At 46.9% G+C, this 24,643-nt stretch overlaps 1 protein-coding gene across 9 annotated transcripts in view; it reads left to right on the top strand.

Annotated features, from left to right (window-relative positions):
* The window catches only part of Gluclalpha (glycine receptor alpha 1), a 364,471-nt gene that overhangs the window by 277,435 nt on the left and 62,393 nt on the right, over nucleotides 1-24,643 (top strand). For 5 of the 9 annotated variants that reach the window (XM_077706298.1, XM_077706296.1, XM_077706297.1 and 2 more), the window contains 2 exons: nucleotides 13,795-13,899; nucleotides 22,141-22,244. In XM_077706298.1, the coding sequence (XP_077562424.1) occupies nucleotides 13,795-13,899; nucleotides 22,141-22,244 (209 nt within the window). Of the gene's footprint in view, nucleotides 1-13,794; nucleotides 13,900-22,140; nucleotides 22,245-24,643 lie in introns of those variants that run through there. The other 4 variants (XM_077706301.1, XM_077706300.1, XM_077706299.1 and 1 more) reach the window with 1 other exon arrangement.

Raw genomic sequence — 24,643 nt, 5'->3', positions numbered from 1 at the left:
TGAGGGACATTTAGTTGCCCACTGCAAAGATTGCAGAAATGGAGGTCGCAGTCCGTTCTTTGGAAAATGTGAGGTGCTTTTCAAATCAAGGAACCAGCGCACTAGGGGATAATAAAGCAGCATATCTTCAGAGTGAGCAAGACAGCTGCATCAGCGGGCCATTTTTGCATTTATCGGCGAGAGAAGTTGAATTTCATGGGTTGGCTGGTGCACGGGTTGATGACGGGTGTCTGATCGTGCCGAATTAGATCTCGTGACTTTCCCCTTGTTTTTTTGTACAGTTTTATCTGTTATTAGCGTCTTTATAAGGAAGCCGCTTTGTAATAAATTTCAGTTGCAGTAGCGCACTTGTGTAGTGTCTTTTTCGCCTTCCATGTCCATTTTGTGCGCTAAACTGTACTAACCATAGAACACCAAATAGACTAATCAATCGATCACGCTACTAAAACCAACTTGAAGCTTCCTCTTCTTCCTAAAATTTATTTTTTATGACTTGGAATTGCCTTTCATCGCTCTGCTCGCTGGAGGACTTACAAAATTACGTTAACAGAACGTAAACCGTATACGAGGCCGAAGTTCGGCCTAAGAATGCAACTTAGTGAGGAAATGTTTTATTTTGTTATTAGTTTGCTTTGAACTTTTAATTGCTGCAGTAAGATGCATATTTATGTCGGAAAATCTACTACTATTCATTGAAAATTTCCTGAAGATGTAAAAAATTGGCTGCAAACAGTTCCTATACCCATTGCCATGACTTGTAATGATTTATAAATGGTTTGCTTTTGTTCAGTTCGTGTTTTGTCTTCCCATGCACCAGACCTCGCTTTTAGCGTTTTTTTTTTTTCATTTTTAGACCGCTTTGAAGCATTATCATTTTTCTTTACTTTTTCCTAGTAAAGCCCTTTTCTGGGCTAGTTGGTTTATTTCAGACCGAGGTTAGATTAATGCGCTGCTTAGGCTAACGATACATGGACGAAGAAAAAAAAACACGAACGCAACGGAAATGCGCTTTCCCGTTCGTGCTGCGTGTTTCTTCGTCTTCGTCCGTGTATCGTAGGCCTAAGCAGCCCATTAATCTAACCTCAATTCTTACTTTTTGTTTGCCTTGTTAGCATGGATCACGCAGCATTGTATCCTGTACGCCACTTGTGAATTGGGATTTTTAAACGCATTTGAATTGGGTGCCCACTAAATTACGCTCAAGCTATCCAAAGCAGGCGAGCGCAGGAGTCAACACGCAAAGCAAGAGTTGTTTAATTACTGAAAAACCAACGAGCGTTTTCTCGTGAAAGCACGTTTTCTTTTCTGTGTCCGTCTTTGTAAGCAAACCCAGCGCAACTTCCCATCAAATGCATGTTACACCAACTAGCCCGACATCAAGCATTACTGAACTTCGTAACGAGAAATATGGTACAAGATGATCCGGCCGGCAGCAGACTCAGGCAATCGTGATCATGAAAAATGCTGTAATGCCGCACTGAAACAAACAGAGGACAAAAAAAAACAAAAAAAAAAACAGGCACACGTCTTTGCCGCAGCCCCCAGACGCAACACAGTCCGATGGGAGCCACGAACCGCAGACCAGCGGCCCGTGATTCAGTGGCGCTGGACGAGTGTCGCGGGAATTCTGAACGCCGTCATCGTCCAGCGGACGCCATGTCTATGCCCTTAATTCGTAACTCGCAAACATCGGGTACAAAATTTCACGTGAAGTCAGCACTGTCGTTACGGCGTTCGGAACAGGACAGTTAGCTGCGCGAAGACCTTGCGAGGGCTTGTTAGCTGCTTCATCGAAACAGCAACGCATAGGTTCCAAAGGCCATTACGTTGCCGTCGGGAAAGCTAGCGGACCTAGAGGCAGCACCGCAAAGGTCACCCACGACCACTGCGCCGCTTCCACTAATGCTGGCGCCTACTTCCTGTCACGAGGCTTTCACGGATACTAATACCCCGCAATTCGCGAGCCAAAAAGCGTTGTGCTCACGAGCGAATGCCGTTCCGTTCGAGGTGAAGTTTAAATTCAAGATGGTGAAATTAATCCCAAGCCTGGCTTCTTCGTACGCAGCTACTCGCCCCGAGGCTTTGCCACGGAACTCACCACTTTGAAGAGCCTCCGTGGACGTGGATATGGCTGTAGTAGGGTGCTCAGAGTTGTCACGTGCGACGAGGCAGCCGTCTGGTCCCGAAGATTGCGGCACACGCACAAACAAACGCAAGAATGGTGTTCTCTGCAATGAAAACCGTAAGAAACGTCTGCATTTGCAACATCAACGAGCGTACCAGGATCGCGAAATCCTCAGCGACGTCCGCGCACGACGCAGTACCGGCTCAAAATGGCGGCGAAGCGGCAAGGCTCCCGCGATTAATCGCCCTTCTACAGGTTTCACCAACCTAGTGCTGCAATTGGGGGGTGAGGTCAGCGCTTCTACTTTCACTGCTTCCATGCGTTGTCAGCACTGTAACAAAATTTCTCCGAGGAAAATAGCAGATAAGATTGTCAGGGGCGACTAATCAACGCGGCGGCGGACGACGCCAAGACGCAGCCGGACCATGACCGGGCAGATCTGCTGACGTTGCATTGACAGCGTTTGCTACGTTCGCACGCCTCAAGGCTTGGAATTGGGGTGCCCATGTCGCCCGATCTCACGAGGTGTTGCGATTTTTTGAGCACATAAACGTGAACACCAGCTGCGTTAAAAGCAAAAATGTTTGAAGCTCAGCCTTGGACGACCAGCGCGGACTGATCGACCGGGCAAGACTGATCGCCGCAGCAAATGGGGCCCTGAACTAAGGGCACCACCCTCTGAGTGCTAAATAATCAGACTTTATAATAAAGTTTTTTACTACTACTACTACTTGAAATTGAGAACAACTCAGCGGGCAATGGAGCGGAAGATGATAGGTGTAACATTAAGGAACAAGAAGAGAGCGGAGTGGGTCAGGGAGCAAACACGTGTTAAGGACATCTTAGTAGAAATTAAGAAGAAGAAATGGACGTGGGCAGGGCTTTTAATGCGAAGGCAAGATAACCGTTGGTCATTAAGGGTAACAGAGTGGATCCCAAGAGAAGGCAAGCGTTGCAGGGGGCGGCAGAAAGTTAGATGGGCAGATGAGATCAAGAAGTTTGCGGGAATCAATTGGTCGCATTTAGCACAGGACCGGATAATTGGAGATCTATGGGAGAGGCCTTTGATCTGCAGTGGGCGTAGATAGGCTGATGATGACAATTACGCGACTTGAAATTATCGAGAGTCGACTCTACTTGTCACGATAGCTTGGCGTCTCTAACTTAAAAAGTTTCACAATATTGAGCGCGATTAAGCACTCGTGTTTACTTCCACGGAATTGAGGCTGATGTTGATGATGGTGATGATGATGATTATGATGATGATGACCACCTGAAGGAAAATGATTTTGTTAGAATATTTTGGAATCGAAGGAAATACTTTGCGAATGCCAGTACGAAAACTGACATTTACAATTTCGGGAGTAAGCTTTTGCAACTGGTAAAAAAAAAATAGGCAGAGCGAAGAACTTCGTAAAAGCGTCCTTATGAGCTGAAAATTCCCAAGCAATAGGCAGAAATAGATATAATTTAAGCTTAACCTATGGTATTGAGGTATAAGTTCCATCACTTAACTACAAGGATTAAGTCTTAATGGAGGTGTAATAGTACTACTATGTCATTCTATTACAATATAGTACTATTCTACGCCATACATATTCTAATTATAGTTCTGAAACACCATGATTCCGACACATCTCTTTGTTGAACAACAAAAGTCATAAGCGTCAGTATTGCAACCGTAATTCAATTTATAAGGAGAAAACTGGACGTACGGAATAAGCCAAAAAAAATTGAGCCAGGCTTTCAAAAATGAGTTCTCCTTCAGATCACACTTACTGGCGTGGAGGCGGATCCCTCCTTCGCAACCCTCTGCGAATGAGCCCAGATCTTCCCACTCAAAAGGCATCAGTTTTATATTTTGAGCATCTAGCGGCGCCAGAAATGTACACTTCTGCACGCAGACTGCACAAAAACTTGAGCATGGGATTTGCGAAGGGCGCGGTTTTTACGCCTAATATTTCGTTTTTAACGTTCCCGGTTAAACAGTTTACGTCTGGAAATTCCAGGATGGTTCCACCAAGGGCACTTCTTGCCTAAATTTGAATGCGGCATTCGTTAAAAGCCTGAACTCGAAAGGAAAGGGAAATAGGATGACACCAGGTGAAAAGCGTCTCCTACATTATCTGAGGCGTCAGCACTTCCGTATCGAGGAAGCGGCCACATGATATTGAGTGTCCTAAAAAGAAAATCGAGTGTGCTAAACACAAAAAGAATGAGTTATTGTTAAACTATGGCTAAGGCTGATGTTTCAAGGTAAAACGTGGTCCTGGGTAGCGGCACATAGGTTTCTTTATCTTGAATACGTAAACCATATCTGCTTGTAAGCGACCGGAGGCGGACTTTTCATTTTGGTCCGTTTGGGGTTCGTTTCAAAGTGTCAGTTTTACGCGACTCTGGTTAGCTATAAGCGAACAAGTGGATGTGACACAAATCAGGCATGGCAGAGCTATTGCGTTGAACCACGGCTTGTCGGAGCAGACGATTTTGGCAGTTCAAGCAATGATGTACCTGAGAGTTACTTGATACAAAGAGCTCCGAGTGTACCTGTCATCGCCTGGTTCCTGGTTATTGGATCGCCGGCACAACAGGTGGGCGAGAAAAAATGCTAAGCCGTTCAAAATGCCTGCAGAATCATTCAGCCAGCAATTTCGTTCAGCTGGACCGAACATCTCTATCTGCTGGGCCGAGAGTTGTCCGTACCTTCATTGCACCATCCTTCCAGAGCACTGATGTGAGCGATCGTCTGCGAGGTAGCTAGCGGTGAGCAAGTTGAATGAAATAAATTATCGTCTGTGAATTTGATAGCTGTAGAGCAAACGATCAAGTTACACAAGCACTGGGCATGAAATTTACAAGCTTTTATTAGTGCTTGACTAGTTCTAGCTTAGCGTTCTTAGACTTAACAAGCAACAGACGCGTATTTAAGAAACAAAAGTTTCGACCACTTTCACTCGTAGAGTACCACAGAAATGTCATCGCCGTCATACACCATTCAACCTTCTTAGAAAATCCAGTGTCAGCATGTCGCAAGTGCGTTGAGGCCGAAATACATAACATAAGAGTTATCTCGATACACGTTCATTGTCATGGACATGGAAGTCGGGGGTCCAAGAGCGAAAAAACTGAGCAGCCATAGCATTGGTTACACTTTGCTGCCAACCAACGTCACTCTGTCACTCTGCCAGCGCGCGGGGATGGCCGAAATGAAGTATCTTTCCGTCTCCGCCGTAGTACTACTGTCGGCAAACCTACCAGCGGCGCACTCCTTTCCACACTGCAGTTGTCGCTGCACCCGATTCCTGTTTCAGGCGGACGCCAGCTCCTGGCTGCCGCTAGCGTAATTTCAAGGACGCTTACCGCGGGCGCTTGATGAGCACGGCTTATAACCACGGCAACTGCGGACGGCTCGCGCCCACGAAAAATCATTCAGGGGGCCTAGTAGCGTTATCGCAATACACGCAGTGCCCAAATAAGCTGAGTTAAGTTTGTTGAGTCAATATGGGACACCCGCGGGTTTCTCCACAAGAAAACAGGCCTATTGCAGCGTTGTATTGCAAAAAGTCAAGCCACAGCCCCACGCGATCAGAGATTTGAACAGCGATATTCTACCAACCAACTCTCCTGCTTCCCCGTTGACGAGATGCCGCGGGGGGTCCTATGATTTTATTAACAGACGTGATATATTTATGTCTGCGCACTTTTCAAAACGTCCCGATTTCTGATTGTAGGGTTTAACGCGCCGACGCAACGCAGGCGATGAGGCGCGCCGTAGTGGAGGGCTCCGGATTAATTTTGACCACCTGGGGATCTTTAACGTGCGCCGAAATCTCGTACACACGGGCGTTTTTGCTTTTCGCCTCCATCAGAAAAGCGGCCGCCGCGGCCGGGAATCGAACCCGCGACCTCGTGCTCAGCAGCGCAACGCCTTAGCCACTGAGCCACCGCGGCGGGTACGTCCCGATTTCGAAATTATGTATGGCAAAATAAAGTCATTAATGAACTCTCTTATTCTTAGTGCTAATAGAAATTCTAAAATCAGCGGCGACAGCTGTACATTCTTTTCAATCTTCGCGTTGAAATTAAATCTAGAACACGTTTGCAGCCCGACCTTAAAGCCGATATATATAGCAGTCTGAAAGAAATTCATTACGCAATAATATCCATCACAGTCGTGAATATTATAATACCGCGCGATGATAATAACAATTAACTGAAGGGAGGGCCTTTCAGACATCTTTTTTTTTTTTTTTTGCGTTCTCCGCCAACTCATACTTCTTGCATTGTTCTACTAAAAAAGAAGAATCCCAGAAGCCTGCTAACGACTAGGAAGTCCTTCACTCCTTTGTTTTGTGAAACCAAAACGTTTTCATTTTTTTTTTCCGCACTAATTCGACGCAAGACGTTAAGAAGTGCTGCTGTAAGCACCTGTCGTTTTTTTCCTCGGTGGACACCCACCCAGCGACGGGGCGATTCGAGGCCTGCAAACGCGAAAAAGAAGGCCGCCGATGTCGTTTCTTTCTCCGCGCACGGGCTGCAGCCAGCTTCGAGGCGTTTCCCCGCAGAGCCTGGTCAATAAATCTTCGCGTTCAAGGGGCCCACTGTTTGGCATTGCGCAGTCAGCTTTTTATGTGTGCCTCACAATCAGCCTCGCTCCGCCCGAGCCCAGCGGTTGCTGCCGCTCCGCTTCTGTTCCCTTCCTTTCGGCGCGTGATAACAAAAGGTTTCACTCGATAACTGCCACTCTCGCTATCGGCGATTTATGCGCTCGGAGATAAGCGCGAAACCATCGCGAGTGAAAAACGTCCGCCGCTGGCGTATTTATTTTGATCTCGTACTGCGCGACTGTTCTGACTATTGTTCCCAGAATAGGATACGCTACTGAGCGACGCGCCGAATGGGGAATAAGGGAAGTCGTGATAGGGCCTGTCAATGCCAGGCCCTAATTTTGGAACAAGGTTTTGGTCGGAATACCTGATTTATACCAAAACATTTGTTGGCTGGAATAAGATTTCTGAGAGAGCCGTCTTCCTCGAAATGTTCTCGTTAGTCCGGTAACTCCTGCAAGCTTTCAAGTTATTCTATTGACGAGAATTAAGGTACTCCAGACCATCCCCTTCCCTGTTCTTAATCGCATGCAAACTAGAGTAGGGTATTAGGACTTTAGATTGCTCGTATTGTTCATACGCACGTGTGTGCGTAACTGAATGGCCAGAGAAAAAAACAGAAAATCAAGTAAAGTTTAATGCGACAGTAAAGGTTTAGGGACATTTTGTTTTTACTGAACAACCACACTTTCCAAAGCTGTTTTCTTTTTTGCTTGGCGGCGGACGGCGTTCTCTTTGTTTGGAAACAAAGAATTAAAGCTTGCCATTTGTCTTTGCGTTTCTGGCTTTTTACGATTTTTCGGCGATGCAAAAGAACCAACAAAGCAAGTCGAGAAAGTGAAATGCTGCTGGATGAGTAAAAAATCCCGGGCTATCTCCACTAACTTGAAACCTAAGGCGATGCGAAGCATGCAGTGTATAAGTATTCTTGGCGCCTTGGAGTTCTTGCCAACCGAGATGAAACCGTTGGGAAGTAGAGGTATACGGCTTTGCTGTAAAAGTCTGTTGTCTTTAAAGTACGAAGCTCTATAGGGCGAGGCGTAAGTGAGTGTCCCAGTGTTTTTTTTTTTTTTTTTTTAGTAAGCGTTACGAAGCGCTCCAGCGCGAGGCTTAAAGTAGTGTGCCGGCGTTTTTTTAGCCCGCGTTTCGTTCCAGCGCGAGGCGTAAACGAGTTTCCCGGTGGCGTATTTCCAAACGCTTCGCTGCACAGAGCACACACCTGACATGTCTGTTCGCGCGATGCAGGACGATAATTAAACGTCGTCATTGGCTGAGCCCCAAACCTAAAGCGACCTAAAACATACCAAATCGCTATTATTGACAAAAAGGAACGTAAGTTTGAGTTTAGAAAAAAAAATCAAATTTAGGAAAGAAGTTAAGCAATAAAAAAAACAGGTAGACCTGCTGGTGCTGGAACCCAAGCCGTCACAGCCAGTACTCAGTACTCTGCATCGAGGGCACTGAGCCCGAACGGTGGGCTTCTTTCAGCAGGCGCTCATAACAATAGCGCGTGCAGTGACATCACACGTTACGTGGGTGCTCTACGCAGCGAAGCGTTTCGAAACACGCTTCCGGGTGTTTTATTACCATGGCTACACTAGACGAATGACGACGACGACGACGACGACGACGACGACAGGAGACGTCAACTAAAAACCTGTGGCTTCGCCATTGCCAGGAGACGTCAACTAAAAACCTGTGGCTTCGCCTGTGGCTTCGCCACTAAAAACCTGTGGCTTCCCCATGACATTTAGTGGCTTCGCCACTAAAAATGTCCACGCGGTTCCGCAGCATAGCGGCTGATGGCAGTGCACGTCGCGTTGCCTATTTCGCCATCAATCCTTTTGTCGCATGTGAAAAGACACGGACAGTAGCAAGGGGCAATGCCCCCTACACTATAAGGCAATGCCGCAGTTCAGCTTCCGCGCAATGCACTCAAGTGACCAATCTGTGCTGCCAACAAAGCGAGTTGCGCGAAAGACAGCAGCCTGCATACTATTTGATTCAGAAATGTGAGCTGCGCTCTGGCGCTGCAGAACGCAGTGGCAATGCATTTGGCATCGCGTAATTTTCTGCGGGTGGCGAACCTAAACACCAGGCTATAGACTGAAAGCCTTTAGTGGCAATCACTGAACTTCAACGTCTAATGCTTCAGTGCTGGGCATACGTGTATCCTCCCATTTTTCTTCATTCTTTCCTTTCTCTTTTTTGCCTGTGTTCCCTTTCAGACGTGTAGGATAGAAAACTGGTCTCTAGCCAGGTTAACCTTCTTGCCTTCCTTCTACATCCTTCCTTCCTTCCTTCCTTCAAATCATATGTTTGACACTGGGAATTCACCTTTTGTTGTTGGCGGCATGGATTTGAAACCGACTGCATTGTGGCGAAGCTGGACGACATGACATTGTCTTAGAGTGTACGCGGCAGTACTGGGGCTAGCGAGCAAAACAATGCTGCCGCGATGACTGGTGAAGGAGGCACCGTCGCTTTTGGAGCTGTGTTGCCACGCCTGGCTGACCGTATCGTAAAATCAAAACTCGGATTCGAATCGAATCTTATACTTGACTAGATGCTCAAGATTTGGCTACTCCCCAAGCCCCAAATCATGTCGCCGCGCTGGTCGGGTGATTCCGCGGCGGCTGGCCGTCTTTCTTTTTTGGCGGCTTTCTGCGCACCGCGTCCGGCTACGGGTCACAACCCGTTTCGCGCGGCAATCATCTCCAGCCGTACTCGCAGTTCCGGACCCATTGCCCGACTAAACGCAGACGACTGCCCTACGCTCTAATTTCCCCAACGTTAAGCGCTGAGAGGCGGAAAGCCTAGAAGCGGGCGCGAGCATGGCACCAAAGCCTGCACTGTCTCGCTCTGCGCGCAGTGCACAACACGTAGAGCACTCTGAGTTGCGGAGAACGGAAACAATTCGCAGTCCCGTGAATATCGGAGGTCGTTGGATGTGGATCCTCGCTCTCTCTAGACCCCACGCTTCAGCTTCTAGACCCCACGTTGCTGTAATGCTGGACTGACCAGAAAAGGAACGGAGCATAAAACGGCGAACACACTTTGTCATCGTGCATATTCCGCTCATACTAAACACATTTTGAAAACTTTTGTGGAAGGAGATCTGTGAAGCAATATATTTTACCACAAAGGCCGTACCTGATGGTCGGAGAAAAGTGTCGCAAAGCCCTCTAATCAGTTTTGACAGCTGCGCAAATTCGATTGGCCCCTCCGTTCTTGGCCCTTTTATTATTCGGTATTTTTCAACAAGTGCCTTCGTTTATCTCAGTGAGGTAGTTTACCAGCTTCTTCTTTCACGTTCTTGGCCTCCTGCCGATTCTGTTCTTGATGTCGTTATCTTAGGTTTCCACTCGGTATCTTCATTCTCTCCGACTGATACCGCAAATTTGGTCGGAATCATTATTCTAAACTTTTGCGTCGTCTCTACCATCGACTAAAAGTTTAATTTCCTTTTTGTATACTAGCTTCGTTCTCTCCTTTCTACTCCTCACCACCCTGTGATCACTGCTCTCGACCTCACCTAGCACTTCTGTACCTCTCACAACAAATTTTATTAAAACTTAACATGAAGTCTCTTTTTTTATCGTTGAGGCTTTGCCACGCCTTTTCGTGCCCCTCAATTTGTCACGGATCGTTGGTTGGTTATGGAGTTCAACGCGCCGACGCAACGCAGGGAATGACGCGCGCCTTACTGGAGGTCTCCGGATTAATTTTCACCACCTGGGTATCTTTAACGTGCACCCAAATCTCGCACACACGGGCGTCTTTGCTTTTCGCCTCCATCGGAAAAGCGGCCGCCGCAGCCGGGAATATAACCCGCGACATTGTGCTCAGCAGCACAACGCCTTAGCCACTGAGCCACAGCGACGGGTTGTCGCAGATCGTAATTCTATAAGGAAAAAAAATATGTTTTCACGCTTAATGCGTATTCTGCAGTAATAAGTAACTGCTGCTGGCGTAACGGGCGTATTCCTATACTCACAGCACTGTAAGTTTCCTTTCCCCGGTCGCTGCAATGTTTCCGGCAAATAAACTGAGCAAGTTTCTGCGAACAGCGGTGTTGGTGGCGATGATAAGTTCGTAAAGAGCACTCGCAGAGAGAAACAAGTGAGGCCTAACTGATGTCGTCGTCCCCGTGGGCGTTAAAGGGGCCATGAAGACAAAATAAAAGTTTGTTTTAGCCAATATATTTGGTGTTTTATAGTGCCCTCAGCTCTCGTCCGGCAGCAAACAATGCCTTATTAACTGAGAAATTAAACATTTTAAGTCAAAATTTTAATTCTTCCGCCGCATCATGCGTTTTGTGACGTCGACAATGACGTATACCGAGAATATTTGTAAAACAAAAGGTAATTTCTTGAATAAGGGTGCCGCCATAGAGTTAATACTACAGACTCGGGTGCCGCCAACGGCCAAACATTTTTTTTTTTGTTCGACTGGTTACCGTCTGCCTTCATAGATGGCGTAACGGCGTAACCATACCGCTGAAGGGCAACTGCACTCACATGGTTTTTTTCGGACCGGATTTGTACCTGGCCGATTGTTACGGTTGATAGCAACCGTGTATTGAAACATTGTGTACGACTCGACAGGAAGGGTCACGTAAGTGGCAGTGTTTATTTATGGCAGTTGGCCACTGTCGTGTCAGACAAGCCCAAAGCACTCGACGGCTTAGTGCGCTTCGTACGCACTAGCACTTCCATGTTTACGCGTTCTTTCGTAGATGCCATTGCTTAGCCCAACATTCTTACTCCTATGAAAAAATGTGCGCTAAATTTAAGAGCCAATAACTGAGTCTGCGAGCTCATAATCGGTGTTTAATTTGTGTTGAATTTTGTCGGCCTCAGACAATCGCAACGATAATCGCAACCCATAATACGTCACGAGTTCATTGCGGAAAAGTAGATTGGGTGTCCCAAGGGTATTCTCCGTTTTCCTCATTATGCAGCTTATTTGTGTGAAGTTTGCGTTAAAAGTGGTGTCACTGTTTTTCTAATTATTCTAACGAGGCAGTCTTTCGAATGAATCAAGCTTGAATTCTGCTTCCAGGGCCCCTTCAACTCATTACCATGTTGCACAGAAACAAAACACGCTCGTAATAGTTCTCAATTATCCTCTAAACGTCAACAAAGTACTGCTTGAAGTCAGAGTTATGAATGAAGCAGAAGGCCATCGTGGAGTGAGCGTGCAGGGTGACGTAGTGCGGCATCTGACCTCCTCTTGCTTTATTTGTGAACTTCTTAGGAAATAATTAGTAGCAGTGTAACTTTTATTTGAGGAGGAAGGCGAATGATGTAAAAGGGGGAGGCGGCAACGGGAGACAGAAGGTGAAGGTTAAATCACAAACACAAGATCAGTGCTGACGACACTGTACTGATAAGAAGTCTAACCCTGATATTCTGAATCCTTCCTCCACTCGAGCCTCCAGTGAAGGAGATCCTTGAAATGGATTTCCCCCGAGCAAAAGTATTGCGCAATCCTCCCCTCAGCCGAGTGGAGGGGGCAGATGAACTGGTGGAGGGGCTCAGAATACGGCCCTAAGTCTTGGATGAACTTGAAGACCCAGGTCAAAAAGAGGAAGTCCGTAACTGAGAAGAAGACAGACCCCCCACTCAGGCTACTGGTGCGAGACCACTTTTAAGTGGAAAATTGGCCGCCATCCCGCCCTGCGAAAGTGGATGTCTAGCAGAGTTGTTGTAAGCCACTACAAATGGTGGTAGAGGAGGGTATGAAGTGTTTCTCGTCGTCTCGGCAGGCTTGTGGCTTGCGCTCAGCTAGTGACACTAGATGAGGGTACAGAGTATCGGCGCTATTTTCTCCTATTGTTCCGTGCCGCCGCCATGATCATTGGTCAGTTTCCATTACGTGACATTTGTTTACTCTGCGACGGTTCATGGGCACCGCCATTTTGTTGTTTACGCGTCCTAGTCGCTCAACTCTGGTAGGCTTAGCTTGTCGTCCCTGCTCCGCGGCTCTGCGCTACTGACGTCGTTCCGAATGCGAATCAAAGGTAACGCGTGTAACAGCATTTCAGCAGCAGAAGGGCGTCCAAAGATGCGGCAAGTGTTGGGTCCTGCATAGCCTGATGCAAGCGCTCGGCGTCTTGGGCAAGAACTGCTCTATTTAGTGACAGTATCCGTGCCCAGCGTTCAAAGATAATCTGCAAACATAATCTTTACCAGGAACACATGCTGGGACAGGAGGGGGGGGGGTCCCATTGTTCACAGGTGCTTTATCATCCATAATGCGGTTTCGATGCTCGTTTTGTGGTTCCCTCGAATGAATTCGGAGCTCTGTGCTGTATGCCTGATTAGCCTGACGCATACGCTCGGTGTCTTATCCCTTGGCGCCTTGTCGTTGTTGCCCACGGAGACTGTTTTTGACCACAGCGATGCAACCGTTGGGGGAGGGGTATACAGTTTTGCTGTAATAAAGTGCTGTCGGAATGGGTGTGTATCTAGTTATTGTGGATCTAAGTGCGACTGCTGGCGAAGTTTAGGCGCGGTCTCATACCAGATAAAAGGTGGCCGGGGGGCTAATGTTGCAGTAGAGTCACTTGGGCGGTAGATTCGACTGTACCATTTACGACACATGAAGCGTTGGCTTCACTGGAGAAAGATTTATTGATGAAATTTTTCTTATGCGGTAGGGAGGATAAAAAAAACAGGTGGGTTATTGACCTTGAGGCCTTTTTTCTGCCGCCTTTGTTGCGGATGCGTCGCACCGCTGGTGGAGGCATGAACGAGGGCGATCATTTATATTTAAGTGGCAGTGGAGGTTATAAATGCGTACTTACCTGTGCGCCCACGTGGGTAACCTGGTTGGCCCAAGAGGGCTTGTGACATGTTAACCAGTCTAATCGCATTTGGTTCTTGAAAGATTATATGACTCGTTAGATCCTTCATAAGGGCAATTTAGAAGGCACTATATTAAGTCTGATATACGCTGTTAGAGATCAGTGGTAAGCCTGTTGTCGTACTGTTTCAACACACCGCGCGTAATCATTATAAAAGCGCCTCTCATAGTGGTCCTGTCTCTTCGGCGCAGGGCCGAAACGCTGCCTACGCCACCGACTCGTGGCCAGGGGGGCGTTCCGGTCGCGGCCGCGATGCTCCTGAGGAAACAGCAAAGTTCCCGCTACCAAGATAAAGAGCACGTATCTCTTCTCTTCTCTCTCTCTCTTGTCGAGTAGAGTAGCATTCCGATGCGCATGCTTTCGTGCACGCTCTGCGGGGAGTGACGTATCGTATTAGGGTACCGCCGAGGAAAAGGCCGAACGACTCTCCTCCCCTCCCCCCTCCTCTTCCTGTCCTGCCATCAGGTTTTGCCGGCTGCATTCGCTGGAACCTTTGTCTACTTCTTTTTGGTAGTTGTGTATAGTGTTTGTTCGCTTAGTGGGTTAGTGGTCTCTCTACGATGAGACTCGTCAATATACGAACTTGTGGTAATTCTTGATAATTGATCATTCTTCACTAGTCATGATTAATCCGATAACTTCGTAAAAGCGTCCTTATGGCTTTTGTGAAATTGAGGAACAGCGCTTTAGGAGGGCGGTTATTACTGGCACAGCGACTTCCTGATTCTCTTGGTGCTTGTAGTGGCGCTTCGCGTCGAAGCAATTACATCTTTGCTCCCAAAAAAGCAATCAACCAATTGCTCCTGAGAAACTGCGTGGGAATCGTATCTGTTCCTCAAACTTCGTTCATATCCATTCAAGAACGCGCACTTCTAATGTAACGATAGAGCTTCTCCATCGTGAAGACAATCTTACGTGCACGACGTAAGTGGTAAGGTATTTCGTAGAAGTGCTACCTGATAAAACAGTATTGAACCCACCCTGTTTTGATTTAAAACCGGCTTACGCCAAGGAATGAGCTTTAATGGCTACCGTTGTACGTCGATCATCATACAGATTTGCGATGACCCCGCCAGGTATATGTTTCGTACATAACACTAATACTGGATTTATTGTACCAGTGACTGGTATCTCGGAGAGTACAGGGCGAAGGTAATTCTTTAAAAGTGAGTGGCATCGAAGTTTTTAGCTTGTGGCACACTGTTTTATAAACCACTGACCGTTTGCGCCTTGCTAGTTCTTGCCAAGGCGCCGCTTCAGCTTTTGGCACGGTGTATTTACGGTGTTAAAACAGAGCGTGGGAAATTTCAGGCTTGTTGCCCTTTCCTTCTATGGCTATCTATTGTATGTCATGTAGAACTACAACAACGGCAGTTTGCTTGCTTATGTGTCTAATTATCGTGTCAACAGGAAACAGGAAGGAGAAAAAAAGATGTGCGGAGTGGTCTCCACGACTTCGCAGCTTTTTTTCTTTATTTAGCTTTAGCTTTCCTTGCGAAGCTTCGTGTCTTGTCTACGGAATATCGAGCCGAAGCAGCATACATTCCTACTTATTTATAAAGCATTGTTCAATCTACCACCGTGAGTACGTGCTCTATGGGTACGTAACACTTTCCTAGGCTTCATAGTAGGAACAAACGATTCAAAGTACGCGCAAACATTTCTAGTGGTGTGACCTCTCCTAAACCCCCCCCCCCCCCCCCCAATATACTTAGTGACCCCAAAACTGTCATACGTAACTACAGCTCCGATGCCAAAACTCCACTCTCCATCCAGGTCCTCGTGAAGGCAAACGCCCCTGTGTTCGAGACTTCGCCGCACGTTAAAGAGCCCCAGGTGGTCAAAATTAATCCCGAGCCCTCCACTACGGCGCGCCTCATCGCCTGTGTAGCGTCGGCGCATTAAACGCTACACTCAATCAATTGATCCTGAAGGCAAGACCTCGCTCCGCCAGATAGTATCATCAAATGGGCATCCGTCCACACCGATCACCCCGGCGATATTGGGGCACGTAAGCAGGCCTGAGTGGCTGGGAGCTGAATGCAGACTACCACATGCCCAGGAATTCCCCTCTCATGTCCAGCCGAAATGGCCTTCTCATCTGTTCGGACATCCTCGCCAGCCACGGATACACCAGACAATAATTCCCTTCCCACATGCTTCACTCTCGCGTCGACCACCCACCTTATACCGTAGCCTGCAAGCTGTACCTCTCCTTCCTCTTATACTGGCTAGCATAATACACACCCGAATTTGCCGTGATGTTTGTCTGTATTGCGCCAGTACATCTGTCTTACTTTAACACATCCTATACATCATATCCCCACCAAACGCAAGCGCCTACCCACTCCCCGATCATCACCCGCCTCACCTCACTCACATCATGGGAGGCCGCCAAAACTGACCCAGCCCTCTCCTTACAAGAACTGCGCCGCCTAGTGGAGTACACCACTATTCGCTGCACCTGTCAATGATAACGCAGGGTAACAGTGATTGATTGATTGATTGATTGATTGATTGATTGATTGATTGATTGATTGATTGATTGATTGATTGATTGATTGATTGATTGATTGATTGATTGATTGATCATTATTTAATCATTATCTAGTACAACCCTGTGGGCATGGGCTACTGTCAGCGAGCTTGATACGAGTTGCAGATGACATCCATGCTTGTGTGGGTTTAAGGTGCGTGCTTGGAGGTTTCATCATCATACTTTTCCCTTTGGGTCATTTCCTTCTTCTCTTTCTTATTACGCCTAAAATCCTAGGCGAATCGTTCATGACAAGCCTATGCTTAGCCTTTGACGGTTGGCGGCCCTAGAGTCACGCTTAATGACCAGTCAAGCAACGTCAAACTATTGTACGCCAAGCTGCGCGTATAATTTGACGGCGTTCGGCACCAAAGCGTAACGTTCGACCGGCGCGTATCTGCGTCGCTATCCTCCTCTCTTCCGCTGCACTGTAAGCAGAATGTATGGCCCAATAGCAATATCAACAGTGACGCTGCTGCTAGGTCTTCTTACAACCCGAAATCCATGAAGGTAGTTTGGTATTAAAGCTACCTCAGAGCTAGCGCTATTGCCGGTGCAAACAATGCGACAACCCAACGACCTCCTCTCCCCCCTCCCCATAAAACAAGGCATCTAAGGCAACGGCATGACAAAAGCCGCGAGTTCAGCTGGCGCCTTGTCAGGAGGGTTCGTATTTGCTGGGGTCTTAAACTCCGTGGCGACTGCTCTGCCTCATAAAGAGTCATATTGCGGGAAAGCACGCTTTACAGACGAAGCAGCCTGTTGTTGAGAGTGGCGCGCTCAGCTCAGCTAACTAAAACGGTACGTCAAACTGCTCGTGCCGTTGAGGGGATTACCACACAGAGATCTAGTCATTTTACTGTAAGCTGAAGTTATTTATTAAAATTATTGATGCGTTGGTACATTTTGAGCTAATTTTATAGTTTATTGATTGTAAGCGCTTTTTTGAAGTGATCGTTGCTGAGTGGTTTTATTAACCATTGGTCAATCTTTCGTTGTGAGTACGTGATGCTTGCTTTATGCATGTATCTATGAGAGCTGCACCCTTCGAAGGGCGCTAAAAATCGACTTCATGAGTGCAAAAATCATTTGTCTACGAATGCAACAGTCCCAAAACCTACTGCTAGCGCCGTAAAGGAGGAGTTGTTTTGGCAGACTCCGCTAATTGCGCTACGCCTGAACAGAAGACGCCACTGCTCTGAACAAGCAACGCGGGAAATTCGAAGCTCAAGTATTGCCACGACCCGCGAAAGGGGGGTAAGCAACAACCGAGTAGGCGGCAGGAACCCGCTTAATTTAGTGATGCACTGGAAAGTATTCAACGGGCAATAATCCACGTATTATTTCTGCTACGATAAACATTCGCAATAATGAAGCATTTCGATAAAGCCCCGAATCACGAAATGTCGAGATTATTGGTTAGTCACAAGCCGATCCCACACAAGATAGATAAACAGAGGCGCAAATATCGTTAAATTTGAATTACGCTTCGGGTTTCCACCCTTGACCTTTACCCACATATAAGTTATAAGAGACGCACCGAAGTCGGATGGATAATTTGACTTTCGATATCAATATAAAAGCGTGTTCCATATCATGCACCTATTCTCTAAGATCATTTACTTCAGTTTCCGCTCCTTCAACTTTGCTGGATACAGTTTCAGTCGGGTCGATGACGCAGTAGGTACAAAACAAAACATTAAACAGCGTCCTTGCAAGACGTATGAGGCAGTTCACGCAATACTGCACGTAAATACCGTCTGGGGGAGAGAAACACGAGGCGTATAAGGAGGAGGAGGAGCAGGCCGTGACACGGTCGCGCGCATCGTGCGGTCGGCGCAAAGGACGGTGGCGTCTCGAGCCGGCTGCATGCGCAATGAGCAGCGTCCCTAACGACGCGGCCTCCTTACCGCATCACGATAATGAGTTCTTCCAAGACATTAGGCTGGCGACAAAAGGGCGGTTTCATTGGCCGCGCGCCGCCTTGCCCGCGCTCGCCACGCGTCTTCCGCCGCGCGCATGATGGAGTGCGTCTGGACGCTCGATATGGCAGACGCGGCAGCACTGGCCGCGATCGACGCTCCACCGGAACCAGAGACGGTCGAATGGTGATGACTTCCGGCGCCTTCTCGCGCAGTTCCCCTGCAAGCATGGGCGGCAGCACGCGTTCTGGCGGCAAATAGTGGACGACGCGCCGTCCTGGCCCGGACTTCGCTCCAATTCCCCCTCCCCTTCCTTCCTTTCTGTCTCGACACAGCATCACCTTCCCCTCGTCATCTTTTCCCGCCTTGTGCTCCGGCCGTCGGCCCTCCTCCGAGATTGCAAAAGCTCGCTCAGAAACAGTGGCCGTGGCTGTCAGTTCGGAGCTGCAGTTTTCGGCGTGACGAATTGGAAAATCAGAGGCGGGGAGCCATGAAGGGAATAGAAAAGCGCGTCGAACAAGGGCCGTTATAGAATAAGAACGGGCCATCGCGTGCGAGACGCCAGCGCCCGCGTCTCTCGACCGGAAGTGGAACTGCTCCGGGCGGATGACTGATGAGAACATGTAGCGAAAGGTCGCTACGTCGGCGTACAAGCTGGGAGCCGCATTTGATCTGCTGTGGCGGGCAATGCGCGCTAAAGAGATTGAAACATCGATTTTTTTTTATTTCGCTTGACGGCGGGGGGGAAAATGAATAACCACCCATCTAATCACTCTGGGAAGCAAAGAGAAAAGCACATCTAAACTCGCTTTTTCATGGTGGCCATTTGGAGTATGTTTGTTGGCTTTTTCACCGGGATAATCTATTATGCAAATCACAATTAAGTATTAATAATTACACATAGTCCTTTATTTGTGCGTCGGCTAGTACCATGGGATCAATTATGTTAAAATGAGGCACCAACAATCCTCAGTAAAATAACAAAAAGACCCAAAATGACGTCCACACAGCGTCATCACTTTTGTATAACGACTACAAAGCGCCATCACTTAGTCCACCTTATTTGCCACCTTAATGTACACTACTAATCATGGCTTCAATCACTAATAAAACGATCATTACTTTGCTAATCATTTATCATCTCTTGAACATGGCTGGCGTGCGTTGATTAGCCTCTCGATTTCTTTGGGCATTAGTACCATTCCTGTTGACGACGAGGTCATTCAAGGTAAACTTCCAATAGGATATTTAATCACCTTTCAACATTGATGCATGGGCGGGTTAGTTTTCTATATCCTTAAATTCCCAACTCAAAAAAGCAAGCGGCCACTTTGCACGCACTGTTATATTTCCACCATAACTGCCCATCATTTCGCAGCACGTCGTGTGATGAGCGCGCAATTTTAAAGCGAAGCTGTGCATGGCTAGGATTTTTATGGCGTCCGCTTGGAAAAACGCTAGGTTCGGAAGCCAGCTTACAAAGGCAAAGATTGCCCTGATAAGGCCCTGGGGTCTTCATATTTTTGGTCTAAGGCTGCCTACATTAACCATACAAAAATGTTTTTTCTAGCGATCCCTTTGTGTTTAAAAGTGAAGCCGACTTTAGGGAGATCGGTGTGCGCTTGGTCAGCTTACAAAGTCCAAGCTTCGATAGGGTCTTAGGGCATCCGTATTTCGATATAAGATGGCTAATATGGCCACTGAAAAAATGTCTTCCCAGCAATTATTTTGTGTATAAAAGTGAAGCCGACTTTAAGGCAATCAGTGTAAGCTTGTTCTGTGTAAGCTGGCTTATAAACATTCTGTGTTGCACACTGAAGCATGCTCGTAAACACAAATGTGATGAGGACGAACCCGAGAACAGTGAAGCGAGTGTAATCGTCGACGGCGTACTGATACTAATGCCGCGTCCGACGAGAGTACTCGCGAGACGGCACGTAAGCGGCGAGCGGGAACCGACTATGCGTATCATGAGTCAAAAAATGCCGTGAAGTGCCTCTGGCTCCGAATTTCCAACCTAAAAGAGTTTAAGGTAACGTACCCCACGTTTCAAAGAGACTTTCTCGATAGTAATTTAGGCCCGAGCTGCAGCGCTTGCGTGAGACTGTGATTCGACACGGACCTGACCGCAGACATGTAATCCGACACACTCAGCCGATGTTCCCCGCGTTTGCACACCCCATCCTCCCCCCAGTCACCCACCATCGCTAAACAACTACCTTCACTGTGTGGAATGGCGGGGGTGAATTTTTTTTGAAGGACATTTGAATTTTGCTGAGACAATATGGATGAATAGTTTTGTTAAACCCATGTGACAATACTTCGTGCCTTTTGAAATGATGTGAGATCTAAACAGGCGTGCAGTCACTTTTTTTTTTTTTTTTTTGTGAGCTGCACCTTGCCAGAGTAAAAAAGAAACCATCATTGACAGTGGCGAGGTGGCCTTCAATAAACGGAGCTAATTAAGCACGCTCCAACTCTGGTTGTTTTCAGAGAGAGAGAGAGTAAACTTTATTCAATTTGCCAGCTGTGTAAGCTTAGTCGTCAGCCGAGAGCCCTTGGGCTCTGGCAGCGTCCTCAGCCAGCTGGACAGCCCAGACTTGATCTTCCGGGCTGGAGCTGAGCAGCATAGTCTCCACTGTTAGTGATGGTGCGGCCATTTGTTATCGCCTGCGGACACTGCCATAACATGTGCGCCAGGTCCGCTCGTTCCTGACATGTACGACACTGGGGGGAGTAGCGCCCTTGGTAGCAATAGCTATACACTAGGGGATTTGGGTACGAGTGGGTCTGCAGCAGTCGCCAGACCACCGAATGCCGTTTACTGAGGGATGGGTGCGAGGGTGGGAAGCGGGTCCGGCCTAAACGGTAATGAACGATGATATCACTGTACGACAACAGCCTGTCCCTGCCTGACATTGGGACGAATTCCGCATCGGAAGGGCCGTCCGCTCGGTCGGTAAAGCCTCGAGCGGAAAAAAGATAATGCAATGCTCAACAAAAGTGTGTAACAGAAAACAGCGAGAAGACTTTTATTTCGTAACTGAATTATTTCTTTCTGCTTTTAGCGCGATAAAATGTACTTATAACATTAACGATAAGAAACACTTACGCATTAAATATGCAGAAGTTCAGGGTTGACCTGCGTAGTATTTGCGTGCAGTCCCCAGCGAAATTGTTCAAAATTTGGCTGGCCGCTTACGTCTCTAAGCGAATGTGTCGAAGGGCTCACATTTCATATTCTAGGAGCAATTTTCACGAACGTGGCGTTACTTGTTCTTTGCTCCGGTAGGCATTAGATGTCCCCTATTCCCTCCGCACACGAGTGTTAATGCGGACAAAAGCAAACAAACCGATGTAATTTAGAATTGTATTGGAACGCGCCACACCTAACAACTGAAAACGGGGAGCTAATAACGTCGCAGTAGCCGAAAGAAAATTCACTCAACCGAACAGGTCCAGTCAAATTATGCACCAAAACATAAAAAGAACACGCGGATGAAAAGGAAGCGCAGTTTACGACACTATAATACAAATAAAAGTATTGTTAGGGTAATCATTATTATCGTGGTTTGATCTAACCAAACCCAGTTGAACTTAGCTTCACTGCTAACATTTTTGAGTGACACAAACTTGTGCTAAAATAACTTACATTTTACAGTCGCCCTCCAAATCACCCGTATTCGGGAAAAAAAAGGAACACGGCCGTCATATCATACACCTGAGCTGTTTCTCCTACTCTTTTCAAGTACCAACATTGATAAGCATTTTAATAGAGTACTGCTATAAATTTCAGTTTTGCCGGATTCGGACTCTTTGCTGGCTTACCTGTTTCGCATTTCCAGATCTAAATTTTATTGTGTCTTTTCTTAAATGTCTGATAACATGTCATCGTCTCTTCGCGTGCACGGTTAGGCGACTTCAGATGTTCTGAAGGTTCTTTTAGCGCCAACAATTTGTTTGTCACTACAGCCAAGCTGGCTAGTTTATTGGCTTGCAGGCCTGAGACACTTCTTTTTGTATCCTAACAATCTTTCTCCTTCCCCCTCTTCCATTCCCTCTCTCCCGTCCTATTACAGGGGCAAGGCAAATTTCCGCGCAATAGAAAAGCGGATATTGGACAGCATCATTGGCCAAGGTCGTTATGACTGCAGGATCCGGCCCATGGGAATTAACAACACAGGTAGGCGGCGGCAGCTTCCCTCCGCACCTTTCATGACGGCTAAGCCCGAAATTAATTGCATGCTCAGGGCTTTTCCGTGTTGCCTGCGCTGTACACACGCTCTGCCTTTTTTTTTTTTTTTTTTCTTGCCTGCTACCGCTTGTCGTACTTTTAGTTGAATGAAAACAGAGTTTAATTAGTTTCCTTTCGCTAATTGTGTAGCAATGTGCAAATGAGATGGCATTGCGGTCTGGTTTATTTTTTTTTTCTTACTTATGTTTAACATTCGAGATTAACGTGACAGCTCTGTGCGCGCACTTGTGCGTCTCTATCACTATGTTTATTGGTCCAATGTCGATTTGTTTCCTTTTGCTTTTCAATGACCGGGATTTACCGTTGGTTTATTAAATACTTCGGCATCGGGAAAGTTCCCGCGGTTTAAATAAATACGTAAATATATTACATTTTTTCGCGCATATTACTAACGATTTTGAGGTTCATTCCGGGATGTGTGCCCGTAGTTTACATGAGCCAAGTTTTCCCATTTCTGCAGTCATTGTTTATCTAGCTATTCCCTCACGGTTAATCTCATGGTTTTTATTAATATTTGTGCAATTATATATCTAATTTATTGGCTGTATTTAAAGCAGAAGAATTACGCACTTTGTAATTGACACTTTTATTTCACGTCTCATTCACTAGAATCCGCTGATGTTCTTGTCATGTATTGGGAAGCCTGTTCGGCCCAGGCTAGGTCTTTAGCGTAGACTTCGGGATCGGTAGACTCAAGTGGTTCTTGACGGTGCTTAAGTTGTCTCAGTCCTTCTAGCCCGCCGTTCAGCTGAAATATCGCTAGAGGCATCCTCTTACTTCTTCTCACTTCCTTTCTCCGAAGACGACGGAAACAGAGTCTGCCACATAGCCCTGTGCTCACACACCCGTGACAGGGGTCTTCAAATTTGGGGCATGTACTACGCTAAAGCGTCATTAAGGTTAACGGAGTGGATCCCTAGAGAAGGAAAGCGTGGCAGGGGGCGGAAGAAAGTTAGATGGGCAGATCAGATCAAGAAGTGTGCGGGGATAAATCGGTCGCAGTTAGCACCGGACCGGGGTAATTGGAGATTAATGGGAGAGGCCTTTGCCCTGCAGTTGGCGTAGATAGGCTGGGGATGATTATGATTATGATGATGGTGACGACGACGACGACGACGACGCTCAAGCGTGATAACACTCTGTTCACGGAAGTTAGAGAAAGCGATAAAGAAAGAGAGATTAGTAACCGAATCTTTACTGAATCTCGCAGTGTTAGTTGTAACCAAAGAGAACTTGCCGCTCAAATATTTGCGGTCAATTGCAATCGCAGGTCTAACGGCGGCAAAGAAAAAAGGCTGCTTGATAACTAAAAAAAGCGCGCGTTAATTTTCCTCGGATTTATTTTTATAGGTAACCAATACGAATGCCTAAAAACTGGTTTGCAGGGTGTCCTATTGGGGCGAATCTGGATTTGAAGCCTAATTACGGTTTGTTGAAAATTCGTCACTCTATGTTCTACCCGCTTAATTATTAACCCACCCGAGCATCGCCGGGCAGCGATGTTCCGTGCGAGGAATTTTCCCTTTTCCGGGGAATTTTCAGCTGTAATTTTGGCCAAAAGGGAGAAAGGGAATCATTAATACATTCAGGGAATTTTAGAACTCTTGGAGTTGTTGTTGTTGTTGTAATTTTTTATTTCAAAGGGAAGGCCATGCAACCATAATAAGGGAAGAGGGGGACGAGGCAGGCAGTAGTAGCCGAGTAGCACAAACGGAGTAAAAAAAAAGATGTCAGTAAACTCGACCTCACATCCTTTATTACTCTGTGTTCTTTTAAAAAGTTCCATTACGCTTCGTCGGATTTATGTTCGAATATCCAGAGTCGTGGTCCCGCAAGCCACAAGCATCCCAGATCGTTTCCAATACAGTTCACAAAACAGGAGGGAGCATCGAGGAAAGAATACTCCATGAGAACAAGCTAGTAAAGCGTGAAGCGGCGGCGGCTGAAGGGCTGAAGTCTGTTCGCATATATCCTGCGCAATATACCAAAAAGCATTTCGGGTGCGGATTAGTACGCGTGCTGTCAACAAGAGATGGTGTCCGCAGTAGCGGCGCTGAGCCAAAATTACCTCGATTACACAACAATGTATCGTTCTTTTTAATACGGGCAGTTTTAACTTAGAGATATAGCATGCAAAGCAAGCATGCTGCTTGGTACAAAACGTTAAATGCATAGTCAAACGCTGCTGAGTGCCAGATGTAGTGGTATTTATTTCACGCTGAAACTTTGATTTCCTGAACGGCATCTGCGTGAGGAAGGCTACGTAAAGTAGACACAGGTAGCGCTGGCTAACACCCCAAAACCGAATAGGAATCCCGTAAAGATCT

Source organism: Haemaphysalis longicornis, unplaced genomic scaffold (assembly GCF_048455015.1).
Source record: "Haemaphysalis longicornis isolate Haplotype H1 unplaced genomic scaffold, Haemaphysalis longicornis Haplotype H1 scaffold_4, whole genome shotgun sequence".
Taxonomy (NCBI): domain Eukaryota; kingdom Metazoa; phylum Arthropoda; class Arachnida; order Ixodida; family Ixodidae; genus Haemaphysalis; species Haemaphysalis longicornis.
Note: the sequence above shows the minus strand (reverse complement) of the source record. Positions and strands in the feature narration are given on the sequence as shown.